Consider the following 19,351-nt stretch of genomic DNA (forward strand, 5'->3'; position numbering starts at 1 on the left):
TGATTTTAATGTGCCCCGAAAATTGCCCTTGAGGATAATTGCCATTGTGGCAAGTTGCCAGTCATTTATGCATTAAATTTTTTGGATTGGATAGTATTTGAATATAAAAAAACATCTATTTATTAGTTTCAAGAGGATCCATTTACCGTATTGGTGAATTTGAAAAACAAAAATAGATTTAATAAAATGTATTGTTTCTTTCTTAAATACCTACTCCATGGAAATAAATATCCTTGAATGGTCATACTATTGAGGTGCAAATTAAGTTGGGGGAGGCGAAACTCGGGTTATGCAACGCTTTTCAAAGGTACTTATATTTTTTAAATTTTATTATAGCAGGGGCGTTTGTGAGGGGGGCTTTTTTTTCTCACAACGAACGATTTTTTTTTTTTGCAGAAAAAAGTCCTGAAATTTTTTTTAGAGGTGGTATGACTTCATCCTCAGGTCAGTGTTTATTCCCCCTGTAGACTGTTGCACGGCTTAATTGACACTTTTTGTCAATAACGTTAATCGGTGTCCTAGAAGATGACTTCAAGGAATGTTTCAGAATTCGGAGGATTATGGGAGTGCGTTTTTTATCACTCCGGGACTTGTGGGTTTTTTCTCTTATATGTATCCCCACCTTCCAACGATTGTAGACATCCTAGACTGTGCTCTTTGGATATCTGAGCCACTTTTTGATGTACGCTGGGATGCGTCCCGGGCAAGAAAAATCGATGATGATGTTCCTCCGGGTCTCCTACATCGTAAATACTTGTTTTGAATTTAAAGTTGTACCAATTACTTAAACCTTCCCTCAATTTCTCACTTTAAAATGAAAATAAAACTGAAACCGAAACCGAGTAAGATGCTTTTTTATTATTCAGGATGTAGGTAAATATGTTCCGGATTTACCTGAACGATCCTGTATAATCCAATCTGAAATTTTTAGTGAATGACATGCAGTTTTCCGAGAACCCAATTTTTTTATTTACAGTTATATTACTGTTTCTATCTCATGATAAAAGTATGTATTTGCTATTTCTAGTCAACGTTGAAAACGCTTGTTCTTCTGACTCAAATGACTCAGTTGAGGATTTACTCGAAGAAGCAAAAGATTTCGTAAATATTGCTTCCAAACAACTGGTAACTCTTAGGGAATGGAATGAAATTAAGTTGAAGAAACAACGAAGAAAGACACCATCCCCCTTGACCAAAGACTCTGAAACAGGTAAGTCATTCATTGTAGTATTTGATGATATTTTTTCCACGTCTTATATTATGTCATTTTGCATGTACAACAGATGGCAACAGCTGTCAAATGTTTTATATCTTCTATAGTAATAAAGGAAAATTTGTGTGCATTTATAAATGTATGTTTGAATGAAAAACAGTAATAAAATATCGCATGCGTTTTGCATAGAGTATTGAGCATGTATACAGAATGGACTGTATATAGTGCTCCCTGATGTATATTCTATATATAGTTTTTTGATCTAAGAAATAACAATGTAATCATATTAATGAAATATTGCAGTCATTTTGCATGTAGCATCGAGCGCGGAAACAGGGTGCATTTTATATAGCATATTTTGAGTTACAATCACTCGAGTTTGAGTTTAGTCGAGTTTTTCAAGTAATATTTGGGGCTAGTTATAGTATTTTTCAGAATATTGTTTACTTTAGTAAAGTTTTTTTTTTTTACAAGTTCGAGTTATACTCGAATCCAACCCTTATTGCTGCATTTCTCAATATTTAAGGGTACAATTTTTGACCAGGTTTAATAATAATGATGATTACTGTAATAACTCTATCTACAGTGAAGGGAAGCATTTTCAAATTTTGCATTATAAATTCTATGTAAGTGTGCCCTACTTTTGGTTAATGATATTTTTTGTAAACATGTAATTAACATGTAGTACCCTGTGGAAATATTTTTTTTTTGTACACGTGAGACATGAAACTTTATAAGTCTAAAATATCTGAATTATCACATTTTTTTTTTACAATTGCCAGGTAATTTTGTCTAAAGCTATTTTGTGTCAGGACATTTTGCCTTAAACCATTTCGCCTTAGGACATTGGAGCCTAAAATCAAATATAAATCTTGGATTTGACCACCGTGTACAGAGTGGGGACCCAAAACTGGTAGGAGTTTGACAAAAAACGTGATTTTTATATAACCTAGAAAATATAACTCAAAACAATCGTTTCAACATGTTCTCTTTCACGAGCAATAACAGGCTCGCCAATTGAGCAAACAGATTCGGAGCTCTTGACGATGAAGGTCCTGTCATTTGCCTACCATGCTATTATTATGGCAGCTCGGAGAAAATCCAGATTTGGAAGTGAGGTGTGGCTGGTATTCTTTTTCAATACGCCCAAAACTGCAAAGTCCAGGGAGTGGAAGTCAGGGCTTGGAGGAGAGCTCCCTAGAGACAGGCCAGAAATACAGTATTACTGCAGAAGTTTTGGTTCTTTTTGAATGTATGGGGCTGTATGTACCATTCTAATGCTTAATGTACTTCTTGATGCTGTAGCCAGTCAGGATGGAGATGCCAACAGTCTCTGCAGCCTTCTAGGTACAAACATCCGCGTGAAGGAAATTGCACACGTGTTTGTCTTTTTTGTTGTTACTCCGACATTTTTATAAATAGAGATATAAGATAAAAACAAAACTTGTTTATTTTTGTTTTAGCTGTCGTTTGGTAGCATAATTTTTAATTTAAAATGACGGGGATAAAATTGCATTTGATTGGATGAAATGCTACTGCAATTTTTGGGTCCCCACTTCTGTATATCAAAAGTAAAGGGAATAATTTTCAAATTTTGCTTTTGAAGAATTTAAGGGTGTCTCACTTTTGATTGCCGATATTTTAGGTGTAACGTGCAATTTACAAGTAGAACTCTTTGATATTTGTTAATAAATATACATACATATATTTGGATTTTTTTGTTATATTCAAGTGTTTGATCAGGTACTAGTGGATTCTTAAATAAGCTTTATTAAGATAGATTAATTATGAAAACTTCTTGACACATATTCATAGCAAGAGTTTCTTATTGTCCGAGGAATCGTCCTTAAGCAAGGTCCCGGGAAACCAATTTTTAAATTGCGGGATTCTGCAAAGTCCTTTTACTGCAAGTCCAAGTGTTGCCTCAAGTCTATCTTCACAGTTCCAAATCCTTGAATATTTTCATTGAATCCAGTTAAAGTAAGTCCTCGGAACATAAAATACTTTGAAGAGTACCTTATATCCAAATAAAAATGGACTTTTGAGTCCACGTTGAGTCCCCAGTCTTTGATTGTGTGATCAATTCGAGTGGAAAGTTTTTTCAAATATGGTCTGGAGTCAAATTCGAGTTGCAAATTTCGAGTCCAAGTCCCCACCTCTGGTGAATACTTATATTAAATTTTTCGAAGGGAATATTTAAAGCAATCTTACCATCCATACATTCGTGAAGGTGTATGGTAAAATGATTGTGATAAAAAAGTTGCGGACAAAATCGTTGAGGTAATATCGTGTGGCGGTAAAATTGTGGTGTACATAATCATTGTGAGACAAAATTGTTGTGGGTAACATAATTGAGAGGCAATATCCTTGTCAGCCAATATGATTATGAGTAGGTTCATTGTAAGACAATATCATTGTGGTCAATTTCATTGCAGATATGTATATTATATTACGGAAATCAAACTATGGAAGGATTATAAAAAAAGAAAATAACTGTAGCTGTTCCTTGTGCATCATGAACTCCTTCTAATATTCTACCCCGGCCCACAGGTTGTACATATAAACTGCTGGGTCCCAAGGCAGGTTACATTCTTCACCCGCTGCTTCTCTGAACATCAAGGATCTCTTCATATCTTTACCTACTCCAATAATATATTCTTTGCATTGCCAAGTTATTTCCTTATTATTAAAAGGTTGCAATAATTGAATTTCAACTATCCGCTGTCTCCAATTTCGAGATAGAAAAAGAAAGTATGACGTGTTGACAAACTTATACCCTTTACCCAATATTACTCAATAATTAAATACGTATCCCCTATGAATTCACACTTTTTACCGAATTTACAATGTAAATTCTGTGAAGTCAAAAAATGACTCAAAATGACATTGCGACGTCATCTAGAAAAATATATTTATCAAACACCATGAATCTACTCAAGATAATAGGTGTGTTTCGCCACTTTCTTTCAAAGCTTTACATCAACCTAGATCGGACCTCAAATGATTTGTGTGTGCTCACTTTAAAAACTCATAAATATTTCATATAACAATGTTATTCAGGATTTTGTTGTTTTGTATATTTTATCATTTATTTTTTTAAAGCCCCATGTTGTATAACTCAATGGAATCATCCTCTCATTAAAATAAGTGTTATGGTAGCCAGTTTTGACAAGCCCCTTTTTAAAGAAAAGTAAACAAAATCAACAGTTATGAATCTTAATTAATCTTCAAATAAAAGATAAAAAAAAAGATTCATATGATAACTTGGTATTCTCTATTATGTTTTCATTCTGCTCGAGCATAAAGGATAGGAGTTATTGTATTGTTAGAGAAGATGTAGTTATGTTCATTCAATGTTCGTGCTGTGTTGACACGGTTGATGATTGAATCAGTTCCAATCGACATAACTCAAATTGTGAGTCGGTTTTAAAATTTTAAAAAACAACCCAGATATATTTTTTTGTTATTTAGTTCGATTGTAATCACTTCACCTCAACAAATAGCACTATGCAAAGCAATGCAGGGCTTGGAACGCCTTGAACCCCCACAATTCTCATTGTTATTTAAGTGATAGAAGACTAAAATGGCCATTAATGCCTTAAACCTAAATAGTTTTGACCTCTAGAGCTTTATTTTAAAATCACTTTTTTAGGGTATAGTTACGATTCTGAGCCATATTTCCACGTGATATAACTATATCAATGAAAACTATATGTTATAACTAGGGTTGTAAATCCAGTGATTGTTTTAGCTGGCCCCTTTTTTTGGAATTGGTAATCTTAAAAATGAATTTTCTTTTCCCTAGCAGTTGTCATTGTTATTTAATTCCTGTAGAAGGAACTAATTTTTCTACTAATTGAGTTTGTTATTAAAAACCTGATAGAACGTTATTATTTGTTCATAAAAGACGGAGAGTAACCTTGAGTAATTGCTGTGGAGCTATAATATTCATTCCTTGTTGGACTCGAAGAGTAGAATTGAGGATCTACAACGGAGTAATTCTTACCAATGTGTTTCTTTATTTCCTTCTCTCCCTTGTCACAGCTGATTGTATCTGATCTTCTCCAAAACATTCCTCTTATTGTCAGGGTAACCATGTTCACTTTCCGTTTCTTTTTATACAAACATCCCCATTATACACATATCCTAGTGCAATCAATTACTTGCCGTGTTACTCCAAGAGTACAGTTTATGGCACATACAATCGCTGAAAAGGATGACAAAAATGTTATGAAGATCTAGATGGCAAAGTGTTACAGATGACTTCTTTGTTGCGGACCACAAACAACCCATCAGGTGCAATCCTCCAATCATATCAGTGCAAAAAAACAATTCAACTCTCCTCAAAGCCATTAATTTGGGTTTTTTGAGATGAAGACCACTTACCAGGCTCACATCTGAAAATAGTATAATAATTATCCTTTCACAAATGGTAAAACATTTTTCATCAAATGAAGTTTCATGGAAGAATAATAATTTTCAAATTATACAGATAATTATTATAAAAAAATAATCCTATGATGTTTTTGATGAATTTAATTTAAATCTTACTATCGAAATGGTACGATTTTCTTCAGCACACTGTATAGAATCAGTCTGGACCGAATTTTAAATGTGACCGATATGTCTTTTTTTTGTGACCGATTTAGTATGAATTTTTCATTGAGGCCTGTGTAGAATGAACTTCTTTAAAGGGCCGCATTAGTTTATTTCACTAAAATCATTCACTAGGATTTTTAGACCGAAAACCAACACCATTACATCAGGCCTACCTATTACTTCCCTCTCATTTGAACTCTTTAAATACATGTAAATTGCTTGAATGTACATTATATCTATAGATATGATATACTTTGATACATGACATGTGTTTTGTAATTAAAATTAAAGTCATTTTAATTGCTATGGGAAACTAACAATCAGAAAGGCATGGGAGTAAAGAACGGTACTTTTTAATTTTCCTCACATCCTCTTCTATGTTTTCATATAACTGTTTGATGATTTTATTTTTACATTAGAGTCTTTTGGTTTGATCATAAATTAGTACCATAGAGAAATAAACCCATAGAGACAACACAGGGATTTTGATTAATATTTTGGTATGACAAAGGGTAGAAAAAAAGCTACAATAATTGATTTGCATATATCATATATGTACAGCTCTTATAGGGAGAAAAAGGGTCCATAGATTAATACTTGGCCCCATATTAAGATCAACAAAGTCGGTCCACTATTTGAAAACAATTAGTTTTCGATCTACGGTCAGAATTTGATGAGCACACTTTATAGTACGCCAAAAGATTCGAATATCGTTTCTCCAGTTGGAATGATTGATTATTAATGTAAAAATAAACAAACAAATAACTGTGACGTCATATTATACCCCACTTGTCGGCTGATATATTTTCTCAATTATTCGTGTTTCTGTTTGTCGTATATGTATTTTTTCTTCTATGATCAGTATCTATTAGTATAAGCATGACTTACGATTTGTCAGCGATTTTTTTTTTTGCTAGAAGGAGCTAAAGAAGAAGGCTAAAATTTTGGATGATTTAAAGCAATTAGTGTTGTATTATATTTATCATAATTAATTAATATCATTAAGGCCCGTTGTACGTCCTCATTAGTATTTGGAGCAAATTTGAAGTCGGTGAGATCTTCAGGAATCTTGTTAAATGGAGGCATCTAATCATTACCAGATCTGAAAATTGCTAAACTTTGCTATTGGCGCAAAAATATTTCACCTTTGTTTTGATCCAAATTTCCCTTTCTCTAATATGTTGTTGTCAGAATCTGGCTCTTCTACATATCCAACCATGTTATCATAACGCTGATTGTATCATATAGATAGTTTTCCCTCCAAAAAGAGAACCTAATGAAGGAATGCCTTTGCACAAATCTTAAGTCTATTGATTATTTTTTCCCATTGTGAGGTCATTTTTTAATTGATGGTGCTATTTTTTTTTTTTTTTTTTTTTTGAGACGTGCCATTAAACTAGGATGACTATATACATATAAGGTGTGTCGATAAGAAACTTGCAACGCAGTTTGGTGGACGTAAGCTGACAACTTTTTTGATGACGTCACAGCGGAGCCAATTTCATTGTTACGGACTAGAGTGAAGTGTTCACTCATATTATTCTAATAATAATTATGTCTTCTTCTAGAGGTACTAGGTGCATTTGTGCAGAGCAAACCTGTACAAATCCGTCAGATGTCTACTATTTTTGTATATTTATTTGAAAATTTAGGTTTTGACCTATTTTTCATTGAAAGCAACTTTTAATTTTTTATTTAATAATTTTAATACAGTATTGTTCGGAGGGTAAAAATTTATTTTACTGATGGAATTATTTGATGAGAAAATTAAATACTATACATATTATGTATTAATACAATTTGTTTGATGGAATTTCCTACTAAATTGGCTCCTCTGTGACGTCATCAAAATGATTCTCTGAAAATTACCCCCTAGAGAAATCCCCCATGATGAATTCCCATATATTAATAAACAATTAAACAATATCGTCTTTTTTTAAGAGGCAGAGAATGATCTGCAAGTTGTGGAATGATCTCTATGAGCCTCAAGTTTTCTTCATCCTTTAAAAGCTCGAGAAACTTCCAGAGAACTGGATGGTGTGAAGCCACTTGTGAGGAAAAGCAACGGTGACATCCTTCCAATTACAAGTATATTAATCGCAGGTCATCCTCCGCCTGTTCAAAAAAGACGATATCGTGATTGTAACCAACGTATTATGACTTTTTTAAATGATTATGAGAATTGTGAAAAGTTAGTAGATAATATGTATGCCAAAAAATCTGCTTACTTTATCTTTTTGTCGCTTTATATGTGAAATTGGTTTATTAATATAGGTGGGAATTCACCAGGAGGGGATTTTACGGATACACATCGAAATAGCCAGTAAACATTAGCAAATAAATATATTATCTACACACCTTATATATAGACACAGTTTGTCAGCTGATGGGAGGAATCATCAATTACTGCCATGCGTTCATCTTATTCCTCAGATTTCGTTCCTTGAGAAGGAAATTTACTTTAAGTACATATATGGACTTCAAAAACGATTCCTAGGTCAAATGGACTAAATGTAATACCTTAATGTCAACTTCGCACCCGGTATGACTTTAAAGGGAAGAAAGTTTTGAAAGAAAGTAAATTGAGATCTAGAGTGTGATTGTCTGAGGACAAAAAAAAAATATTTTTGCGCAATTGATAATAATTACATATCCGATAATGTAATCCTAGCCTGATTGCATCATATAGATAGTTTTCCTTCCAAAAATGATAATGAAGAACAGTTCTTGCAAGTGAATTTTCCCTCTTAAATCCCATGAAAGAATCATCCAAAGTTGTTTGGTAATGTAACTAGAATCCAAATTTTTTCTATTTATTTGTTGTCAGTTAGGAAAAAAATGGAATTTTTACTCATAAAAGCGGAAAATGAGCAATTTTTTGAGCGATTGCTCACAAATCCTAAGTCTAATGATGACAATATTTTTGTTACCGGTTTCATTACCAAAAATGATATTGATATTTATAAACGTCTAAATTGGTCTAGCAAAAAATCATGGCTTGAAAAAAGACTCGCGTCTTAGACCAAGTTTTATACACTTATGTAAAAATAAATGCCAAAAACCTCGTTCATTATTAAGTCATTTTTTGATTTATAAAAAACTGTACTAAAGACAGTCAGAATCTCCCGAGATTCTTCCGGCATTCTGAGATAAAGCTCAAATTTTCCCGAAATATATCACTTAAACAAAATAACAAAAACCCGTGTAAAATGACAATCCCTAGTCCTTACCTATATTAACGCCTCATGATTTGGAATTATAAATAAGCTGATGTAATGTTTAGGTGCGAAGCTGTTGAAAGAAGGTACGTATATGTGGAAGGTATTGTGCAACGGTTATACATATGTGTGTATACATGAAAGTAATGAAAACCGTTCTTCAAATAATTATATGTTTATATTTTATTATAGAAATCAACGTATATGTTGTTTTGTTTTGTATCTATTGTTAACTAATAAACATAAGCTGATCCTTGCCTGATCCTCTTCGAACAACATTGCCCTTCCTCTCCACCATGCCCGACACTGCATACAAAGTTGGGCCGTATTTGTTCTCCTCTTTGTTTTTTCTGCTTATTTCCCATTATCACTGCTCTGAACAATGATTGGTTTAACTTCGAATTACTTCTTGTTAAGCTATAAACAAATTCCAAGAATGATCTTCTATAGTATATAATAAAGTTTGTTTGTTTGTCTCATGAGAACTCATTTTTAATAACGAGCGTGTGTAGGTAAAGCTCACACTAGAAAGAAAAAAAGAGTATACTTTAGATGAAGTTTAGCTTCGAGTATTAGTACGCTCAGCACGTCATATTAAAAAAGAAAAACAAAGTACTAAATCCTAAGCATTCTTTAACGTGCGAATTTTGTTCTTTTGTTGGCAGGTTCAACTTTGGTACAACTATATTTTAACTAATTATTTTATAAAAACATAAGTTTTAATTTTTTAACATAGTAAATACAATATTTTTCAATATTATAGTAAAATCCTTAGGCAATGGTGTACTTGTGCATCGAAATTATTTAACAGAGTTTGTACTTTTGCAGCTATGTAATTAATTTCCGCTTGATATTGGCCGGTATAAAAATAAGAAAATGTTTGATGCACAAGATGCAACTTAAAATTGAAAAAAAAACAACATTAACTGACTTGGTCCATTATATTAATTATATGCGTACACTCGAATAACAAATGTTGGGATGTCTCCAGTGATTTTTTACAGAAGCAACATGTTCTCTCTTCCGATGTTTTACCATATAAACTGCCCAAAGTTAGTAAGTTGGTAACTACTCGGTACTTCATCCAAAATAATGAATAGTCTCTCATCCTATTAAGGCCTCTTATTATCTCCCCAACCGATGCATTAAATCCTATCCTATCATCTAAGTATTGATTAACTACGTGTGATTGTCCTCATGAGAAACCTGATTTTTTTTTTTTTTGTTTCTCTTTGGAGGAAAGGGGAAGGAACCCAAAAATGCTCAAAATGAAACACACACTGGACAATTTTGGCAAGAGTGGACGAGTGCCCTATCCTGTTGAAATCAGATGGATTTTTCTGGATTCAGGATAGTATCAGTAAAAGAGCTGATTTTTTTTGTCATCTGAGGCTATTGGTTTTCGAAGTATACTTCTTATTGCCAAGGTGGACGCTGAACCAATTTGAATTTCTTAAATAATCTTTAGAAAAGGCCGAAAAGTTCAGTGGACGATAATTTATAACAACCTTGACCACACGACGTGTTTGAGAATGGATCATGTTATTCTCAAACCACGTCGTGTCGTTCAATAGAAAAAGGTGAAGATTTAACCCTCCCCCCGTTCTGCCATTAGGGAATTTTTTAAAACGACTTGGGGTGATATTTTGGTCCAAGCACAAAGTAATACACCAAAATTCATTTTCAAAAAGTAAATATTGTGGAAATGGACTGGTTTTATGGTAGAGCAAATTTTACTACGAGATATCTCCAGTACCGAATTACTCAAAATTATAACAGTCTCTGACTAAAATTCAGGATTAATGGATAACGAAAAATATTCAGCTGATAAACATGTAGAGTATACATTTTCATTTTAGATGGATAACAATGTGTTTATTGCTTAATTTTAATGCAAAAAGTATTATTAAATTGTCAAATTCCCATAATCCTATTAACAATTTAAATGTATTTCCCGAATATATATTTCAAATACAAACAACCAAAGACAACGGATAGTCAAAAAACATGAATTGAGCTGGATCCTTTGTGGAATACAGAAAAGAAACATCAACTTTGATAATTACACTTCATCAATTGTAATTATATTTAAAAAAGTGAACGATTGACCCAAAACTTGCGGTAGCATTTGCAAAAAAAGTGATTTCTATGGAATCAGGAGAAAACAACTCGTCACCAATTTTTACACATATATAAATACTATATTTAGCTATATTTTTATTCAACATGTCCTCTTTCACAAGGAATAACAGCTTCGACAAGCGGCGAAAAGATTGGCAGCTCTTGACGATGAAGGTTCTGTCATTGGCGTACCACGCTATGATTATGACAGCTCGGAGCGAATCCAAATTTGGATAAGTCGTGCGCCATACATTCTTCTCCAAGACGCCCAAAACTTTTAAGTACGAGGAGTTGAGGTCAGGGCTGGAAGAGGAGTAAATTGAGAAGCGCCAGAACTCAGCCATATTGATGTGCAGAAGTTTTGGTTCTTTTTTGCTGTTTTTTGCACCCATTCCCATCCTTAATGGACTTCTAATTGTTATGTCCATATCGGAAAGAGCTTGGTGATTTTATTTTATTTGAATCGTCCCAACACAATTAGTAGTGATGTGTTAGTCCTTATTTAGGATTGAATACTGGAGTCTCATCCAGTTTATTCTCAATCCTGCATATCAGTTATAAAATTTGTTGTTTGATGACGTCACTCTACCATATTTTTTCTTATTTAAATCAGTTATTGTATTGGTAGTCCCATGCTCCGGCGGTTTTAAAGAACGGTCATAAGGACTGATCAGACTGGTCTTAGGACTCGGAAGGACTCAATAAATAATGTCCTGCACAATAGTTACTTTTAGTGCCATTAGGATAATAACCTCAAAAGTGACATTTCCTGAGGAAATAAGTTTCTTCGTAGCCATCTACAATTGGATAAAAATAGATCAAGTGGTCGTCGTTTCCTTTTAAAAAATGTACAGAAAAAGTGTGAACGGCTCCAATTCTGATTTTAGTCACCATGTTAACAACTTTGTTGGGGGGGATTATATGATTGAAATGGCCTATACAGCCGAAATATAATTAGTATACAAACTACATATTCATGGGGAGGGGGAAAGATGAAGGTTTGAATTTACAAAAGAATAAATAAAAAAATATTCATTTAATTATTTATGATGGTCATTCCATTAATTTATGGGTCAATAAATTGTTTCCATGGTGCCAAGTTCAAGAATATGGTGGATATATGTAGGTACACCATCCATTGGTATTGTCATGTGTTGTTCAGAGAGTTACATACCGCATGTTATGAATTAGTAGGGATAGGAGATTCTTCTTTAATTACAGTTGTAAAAAATATGATCTACCGAAAAGAAACGTGGTAACCCGGACAAATTAGAAGAATGTTTGGCAGGAGAACAGCTTAGTTTTCACTACGTTGTATTAGATCCGCTGCAATTAGCTATAAAAATAAAGAAATACATACAAATCCCATTCTTTATATTGTAAGGGTACATAAGCCGGAATTACAGCAATGTGAACGATCCTCAATTCTATTCCGAGCCCAACAAGGGCTTGTACTTATAACTCGCGAGCAAATCCTTAGTGTAACTCTCTATTTTTCATGAGCTCACCCCCTGGTGATTACTATGTACTTAAATGTTTCCTCCTCAAGAATTAATGATAGCCATTTTTGAAAATTAAAAAAATCCAACTCTCACTTCTGAGCTCCTTTTCATCATGAATTTAGTCAAAAATCGTCTTTGTGTGCTTGAATTGTATTTATCAACCAAAAGTATTGGTTTTTGGTTGATAAATACATACATTGTTATAATAATCATTTATGAGAATGAATATTATTATGGAATTAATTTTAAATCAAAAAATTTGCTTAACTTTATAAACATTATACCTCTAAAAACAATTAATTGTGGTATTTTATGTACAGGAGCAAAGTAAATCTCACATATCTTCCAAGTCTATAGCTTTGCCACTCTAATCTTTTTTTTTTTTTTTAAATTGAGTTATCGGATTTTTCTTGATCTAATATTTTTTTCCCCATCAAAATCAGAGTATATAATGTTTGAGAACTTTATGGTAAAAAAAAATATGATCAAAGCCAACCATATTTTTTATAACAGAATACACAAATAATGTATTTTGTTACATAACTTAATAGCTATCAAATGATTGTATTTTATACATCCAACACAAGCAGATGAGTAGTTTACGGACTATCTTCCAAAACGCAAGGATCTTGAAAACGATTTTTTATCAAAGTCGTCAATGCACATGCACTCAGAAATCATCTTATAATTATAAAATAGTTGTTCATTTAACAGAAAAAACTATAAAAAAAAATATATAATAATTATAAATTTTGAAAAATTTTTCGGATTTGTTTAAAATTTGGCATGTAGTATTTTTGACAGTAGAACAGCTAAGAAAATAACATGGATCTGTAACTCAATCCAACTCTGAGTTTTGAGGCCTTAAATATTAAGAAATTATATTTTGTTGAAAATGGTAAACCAAAGCAATATAATACATTATTTTTACCTTAGTTTTTGACCTTAAATTTTCAAGGTTGATATTCATTGAGGTTTTTTTTTAAAATTTTTGATCATATACAGGTAGATTTTGGAAAATGGAATTATTTTTAGAACAGCTGTGGATCTTTGAATTTTTTTTTTGAACAGCTGTGGTTTTTTGAATTTTTTTTCCAAATTATTTTATTTTCTGTTAACAGCTGTGGATTTTGGAAATTTGTATCCAAGAAATGTTATTCTTTATCAACACCTGTAGATTTTTAAATTTGTTTTCCAAAAAATTTAATTTTTTGATAATAGCCCTGGGTTTTTGAAATTTTTTGTGAATAGTAGTGGATTTTTGGAAAACAAAATTAAAATCAAATTGTATAATTTTAATTTTTATTCAAATAATTTAATATTTGAAATTTAAGTTTCGAAATATTTTTTTTTTAAATATAATTTTTCAATTTTTTTTCTAAAAATTTTAATTTTTCAATTAACAATTCCAAAAACCAGGCCGGGGCATTGGGTTATTGGAATTGGGGAATTCCCACGACGTTGTCCGAGCCGGAAGAGTCTATGTGACATGATCTACTACTTTTAAATAAAAACTTTTGAATGTAATTTCTTGTCTAACTGGGACAGTTTCACTCATTTTGGAATTTTTTTTGAATCTATTACAAGGATGAGACACTTTTCTCAAGCTGAAAAGTGTCATCCTGGGATCTCACCATCCCATCGAAAGATGGTTATACGACTAGGGTAGACATCCGGGTAAACGATAGTGATGTGGATGTGGATCTCACACACTGTTTTGCTCAGTTTGTAGCGTATCAAAAATTGCGGATGAAAATTGTGAGTCTCCATCTTTAGCGAGGAATGGAGAAACATGTGCAAATGTGCTATATATGCATTAGTTGTTTAGTCGCTGAACAACTTTGAAATGTTTTTAGACGATAGAATTCATGAGAAAGTTGATCCGGGTAGAATTTTCTAGTCAACTCTTCCCCTTTCTCTTCAAACGGACCTGTCTCAATCATTTCGAAACAGGCTTATATAAAGGTTTTTGTTAAAATTTGACGCGTCCAATTTAATCCAACTCGGAGTAATTGAACCAAAAAAAAAAGTTTGTTGTAAACAATTACTTTCCAGAGATAAATCCCGAGTACTGATGGGTTACAAAGACAAATGAAATAATAAACTAAGAAAAATTGTCTTGTTTCCTTGTTAGGTCGTAAACGTTTCAGACCATATAAGGTACATATGCATATTAGAAATCCCATCAAAGTAAAATTATTTAGTAAGAAAAAAAAGATCCTCCTCTATACGTATTATAAAGAAAGACGCATGATTTGTGAATATTCAATGAGAAAAGTGATTTGTCATCTTTTGCTCGTGATGACATCAACCATGTTCGTGTCATTACACAAATTCTTTTTAAAATATTTTGTTTTGTTTTTCCGTGTCAAGTGATTGTTTTCGTAAGGTTTGATGATGAGAAATAAATAAATACTTATTTAATGTATGTATCTGTTATGCATGACCGACCTGTGAAATAGATCTCAATAGAGTGAAATTTGAGAGTAGGATTTTGTGTAGGAACTAAAGAAAAATATTACATTTAAATGTGGCTCGTCAAAAGAAAATAATACCAATGTTTTCTTGAAGGGATACGTACCATCAATTTGTATGAACAAATCATTGTTAATAACCCTTTGGGTGGGCCGCAAATTGTACTCTTAAAGTAGCCAAATCTGACCTTCACAATAAGAAATGAATTTATTTAATTTGGAAGGTTCATATCGGAGCCAATATAAGTCTTTTAATCAAATAAAGTTTTTGATTTATTTCGACCAACGGCAATAATCAAACCATATAACGTTTGAATTATAGTTAGTGTTTATAAAGTTTAAAAATTAACATTCATATGAAAAGTAATACTTCAGATAAAAGTGGGTCACCTGCTGACAAAAGTCCTTTAATTTCATTACTCATTATTATTTGAGACGTTATGAAAGTGATATTGTTAAGTAATATTTAAATTATAGGTATTACTTGACATTAAGTGGTTCTTCCAAAGACGAGTGAGACAAAAAAAGAGAGGTTAATTTCAAGAATCCACTCTTTTGAAGGAATAAGAAACGTCTCAAGTCCTTCTCCTTAATAGCCCTTAAATTACAAGTCAATTTGGATTTATATCGATTAAAACGAATCCATATATTCATTTCCTTGCTTCATTTTTTCAAGTTTCTTCGGAAAGAGTTTCTAGATGATTATGGACTGGCTCCCTCATCCTCATTTTGAGGCTAATGCCAAAGAAGTTAATTGCTCAAAATGTGTGTTTATAGTCACCAAGGACTAACTCAGCAAGATAATAAAAATCTATCACCCTTTTGGATTAGGATCTTTCAAGATAATACAAATATAGTCCGTTCGTGAACTACTCATTCACACGTAGTTGAGAAAAGTGACCAACATTTCTTCTTACGAAAGTCAAGATAATTTTTTATTGAGAAACGATTACGTTCTAGCTTCTAAATAAAGACAACGACTAATTGCTAGATGAATCAATATTACTTTTCCACGACAATTAGCAAGATTTTTTTTTCAAAAGAAAAGATGTTTAACTCATTTCCGTAAAATTGTATCAACTCACTAAATACTCAATTTTATCATCTAATGGTCACATTTTCTTAATGGTACATTCATTTAGATTGAAGGAAGAAAGAGTTGATATTATCATTGATACTCAGGAATGTAACTTTGTTTTATGAATATATAAGATATGATACTCTCAATCCTCCCTAGTTGATAAAAACGTATTCTTGTTACCAAATAAATTTGGACCAAAAATGTATCAAACGGTTGTCGTTTGGCTAATTGTTTTACGAGGATCATTTGAAAAGTATGTGCAAAGTCTGATAGATGGCACTAATGGCAAATATTAAGGTTATGTTTAGTTAGTAACATCTCTTGGAAGAACACACACCAACTTGTCAGCCAGATCGGTATGTTTCTTTCAGTTTGGTATTCGTTTGAATCGAGGAAGTGGATGATTTTCAAAAATTGGAGGAAAAAGAATGTCGTGTGTTGATTAAACGCTTCTTTATGAAAGGCAGCAATTCCTGAGGAGACTACAAAGAAGCTGGATAAACATTATGGGGACTCTGCACCTTCGATTAGAACAGTTTATAAGTGGGTTCAAAATTTTCGGAGTGGGCATATGGGCACAAGTGACGCTGAACGTTCTGTACGCCCTGTTGAGGTTACTACTCCAGAAATAATTGATAAAATCCATGATATGGTGATGGATGAGAGAAGAATGAAGGTGCATGAGATTGCTAGTGCTGTGGACTTCTCGAGTTGGAACCATACTTCCATTAATTTTGTCACTACAACTACTGAGGTGTGAGCTGGTGCATTGTCGTTATGGGAAATAACTTTTTTGTGGGTCAATCGTGGACGTTTTTCTTGGAGCTTGGTTTTCAAACGGTCCAATAACGATGAATAATATGCACATGTAATAGTTTATCCCTTTTCAGATAGTCGATGAGTATGATTCCCTGCGAATTCAAAAGACAATCTCTATAATCTTTCCAGCCGATTCCTCCATTCAAACGAATACCAAACATAAAGAAATAGAACGATCTGGCTGAAAGTTGGTGTGTGTTCTACCAAGGGAGATGCTACTAACTAAAATAATCTCGATACGTACCGTTAGTGTCATCTCTCGGACTTTTTAAGGACTTTTCAAACAACCCTCGTAGCTATGCTTCTGGAGTAAAAGCTGTCTTAAGAACACGATAAAATGAGAGCATAAAAATTTTGCTGTTCATATATATTTTTTGTTAATTGTTCCTCTCAATATCCATGCCTACTAACAACTACCAATTAATTACAGGCCATCAAGTGTTTATCTTCTTTTAAAAAAGGTTGATGAATGCAATAAAGTAGGGGGGGAGGAACCTACTTGAACTTGAAGTGAGTCTATGGTCTAGTTCTTGAGCTTTTAAATATGTAAGAACATATCTACAGATATTTTCTGTTCCTCTCATATTTCGTGAAAATAAGGGGACTCATTGTATTTGGGGATATTTTAAATTGTCATTGCGTTATTCAAATAAATATATTATTGTATTAAATATCTTAATGGGCATATTATCCTCTTGAATCAAGTTTCATGGCCACTGGTGGTCCTTCGTCAAATTGTTGCGTTTTGCCACTATGTGTACATACTATTTATGTCTACTTGAGAGTGTATATTTATTTACAAAGTGAGGATCCAAAACTGGCAGTAGCAAGACTAAGTTACAAAAAATTGTTATTTTTATCGTACAAATAAATGACAAAGGCTCAAAGCCAATTTGTGCTATGTTTTCATAGTAAAAATTAAATACTATATGTTTAGTTATGGTATCAAGAAAAAGCCATTCAAAACAAGGGGTGTACCAATGCATTGGAATCAGTATCGAAATTTCTAAGAATCGGCCTTTTTTGAAGTATCGGAATCGGCTCAATAATGGCCATTCCACCGATGCTTATGCATAATTAGTTATATGGATAATATGACTTATTTGAGCTCATTTTCGGAGCCCAAATTACGTTAACAGATCAATAAAATAGTAAAACTAGACGACATCCTTCAGACAAATTTAAATAATAAAAAAAGAAGGGATGGGGAAAGTACATAGAAAGATTATTCAAATTTGCCAGTTTGTACATGAAATTTACTTGAAAGTAACATCTTAAAATTAATCACATTTTTAGGGTCCCATTCATTTGAATTGTATCATGAGTTATTCAAAAGTATGTTGTTCGGTTGACTGAAAACACTAATTAACTTGTTCACTCAATAAAGTACTTTTTTGTATGTTTGTTGAAATAATATTATTTATAACAGGACTGAAGTCGTGTCCATATTTTCTGAGCCAAGTTTATTGACCTACTTATCCGTCACGGATCTATTAAAAAGTTACGAGTCCGGACTCGACCACTAGTTGATACGTATTTTAATTCTTAGGGCCATCATATCAAATTCAGTTAGGAACTGGAGACAGACCATTTGATCTCATGTGGTCCGAAATAGTAAAATGATAGAAAAAAGCCTTTTGTTAGTGTTGCAAGTAATTTTTTTTAGCATTGAGACAGTTGAAATTAGATTAGAGTGCCAAGGGGGGAACTTCTTAATATGAGTCAACCAGAAATTGATTGTCTCTTGAGCAAGGAGAGTAATTAACTTTTTAGAATTAAAATTTATTAACAACTAATTATGATTTTAAATTGACGTGTTTTTTTTTTCTATTTGTAATTAATAAAAAGTTTTTGATGAAATTACTTTATACATAATTAGAAATCGGAATCGTCCATAAAGATGGTATTGGAACGTGCTGAAAATTTGGTATCTGTACATCACTACTCCAAACCAATTTGTAATGTGCTCCTTGACATGCAATAACAGCCTCGACAAAAGTTGACAAAAAGTTACGGAGATGAATTTTTGTCAAAAAAATTACGACAGATAATTGATTCATTTTTGCAAATATAATAAAGTGCTATAATTGTATGTCCAAAATGCATCATTTTGTATTTTTTCTCCCTAATAATCAAAAATTGACGTTTCATGAAAAAAAAATCAAAAATTATTTAGGAAATGAATTTTTATGTGTTAAATATATGTGCAAACAAATCTCTAGACAAATTTATACAAACCTCATTTTATCTACGAAGCCAATATTCCATTCCATCCCAATTACCCATTTTTTTTCATCTTAAAACAGAACAAAACTATAATTTTC

General features: G+C 32.5%; 1 protein-coding gene across 2 annotated transcripts in view; it reads left to right on the forward strand.

The window, feature by feature from the left end:
- The window catches only part of LOC121125220 (uncharacterized), a 59,715-nt gene that overhangs the window by 2,594 nt on the left and 37,770 nt on the right, over positions 1 to 19,351 (forward strand). For both annotated transcript variants that reach the window (XM_040720361.2, XM_071891308.1), the window contains exon 3: positions 1,028 to 1,210. In XM_040720361.2, coding sequence (XP_040576295.1) covers positions 1,028 to 1,210 — 183 coding nt within the window. The remainder of the gene's footprint in view (positions 1 to 1,027; positions 1,211 to 19,351) is intronic.

The sequence above is a fragment of the Lepeophtheirus salmonis genome, chromosome 10 (genome assembly GCF_016086655.4).
Source record: "Lepeophtheirus salmonis chromosome 10, UVic_Lsal_1.4, whole genome shotgun sequence".
In the NCBI taxonomy this organism is placed as follows: domain Eukaryota; kingdom Metazoa; phylum Arthropoda; class Copepoda; order Siphonostomatoida; family Caligidae; genus Lepeophtheirus; species Lepeophtheirus salmonis.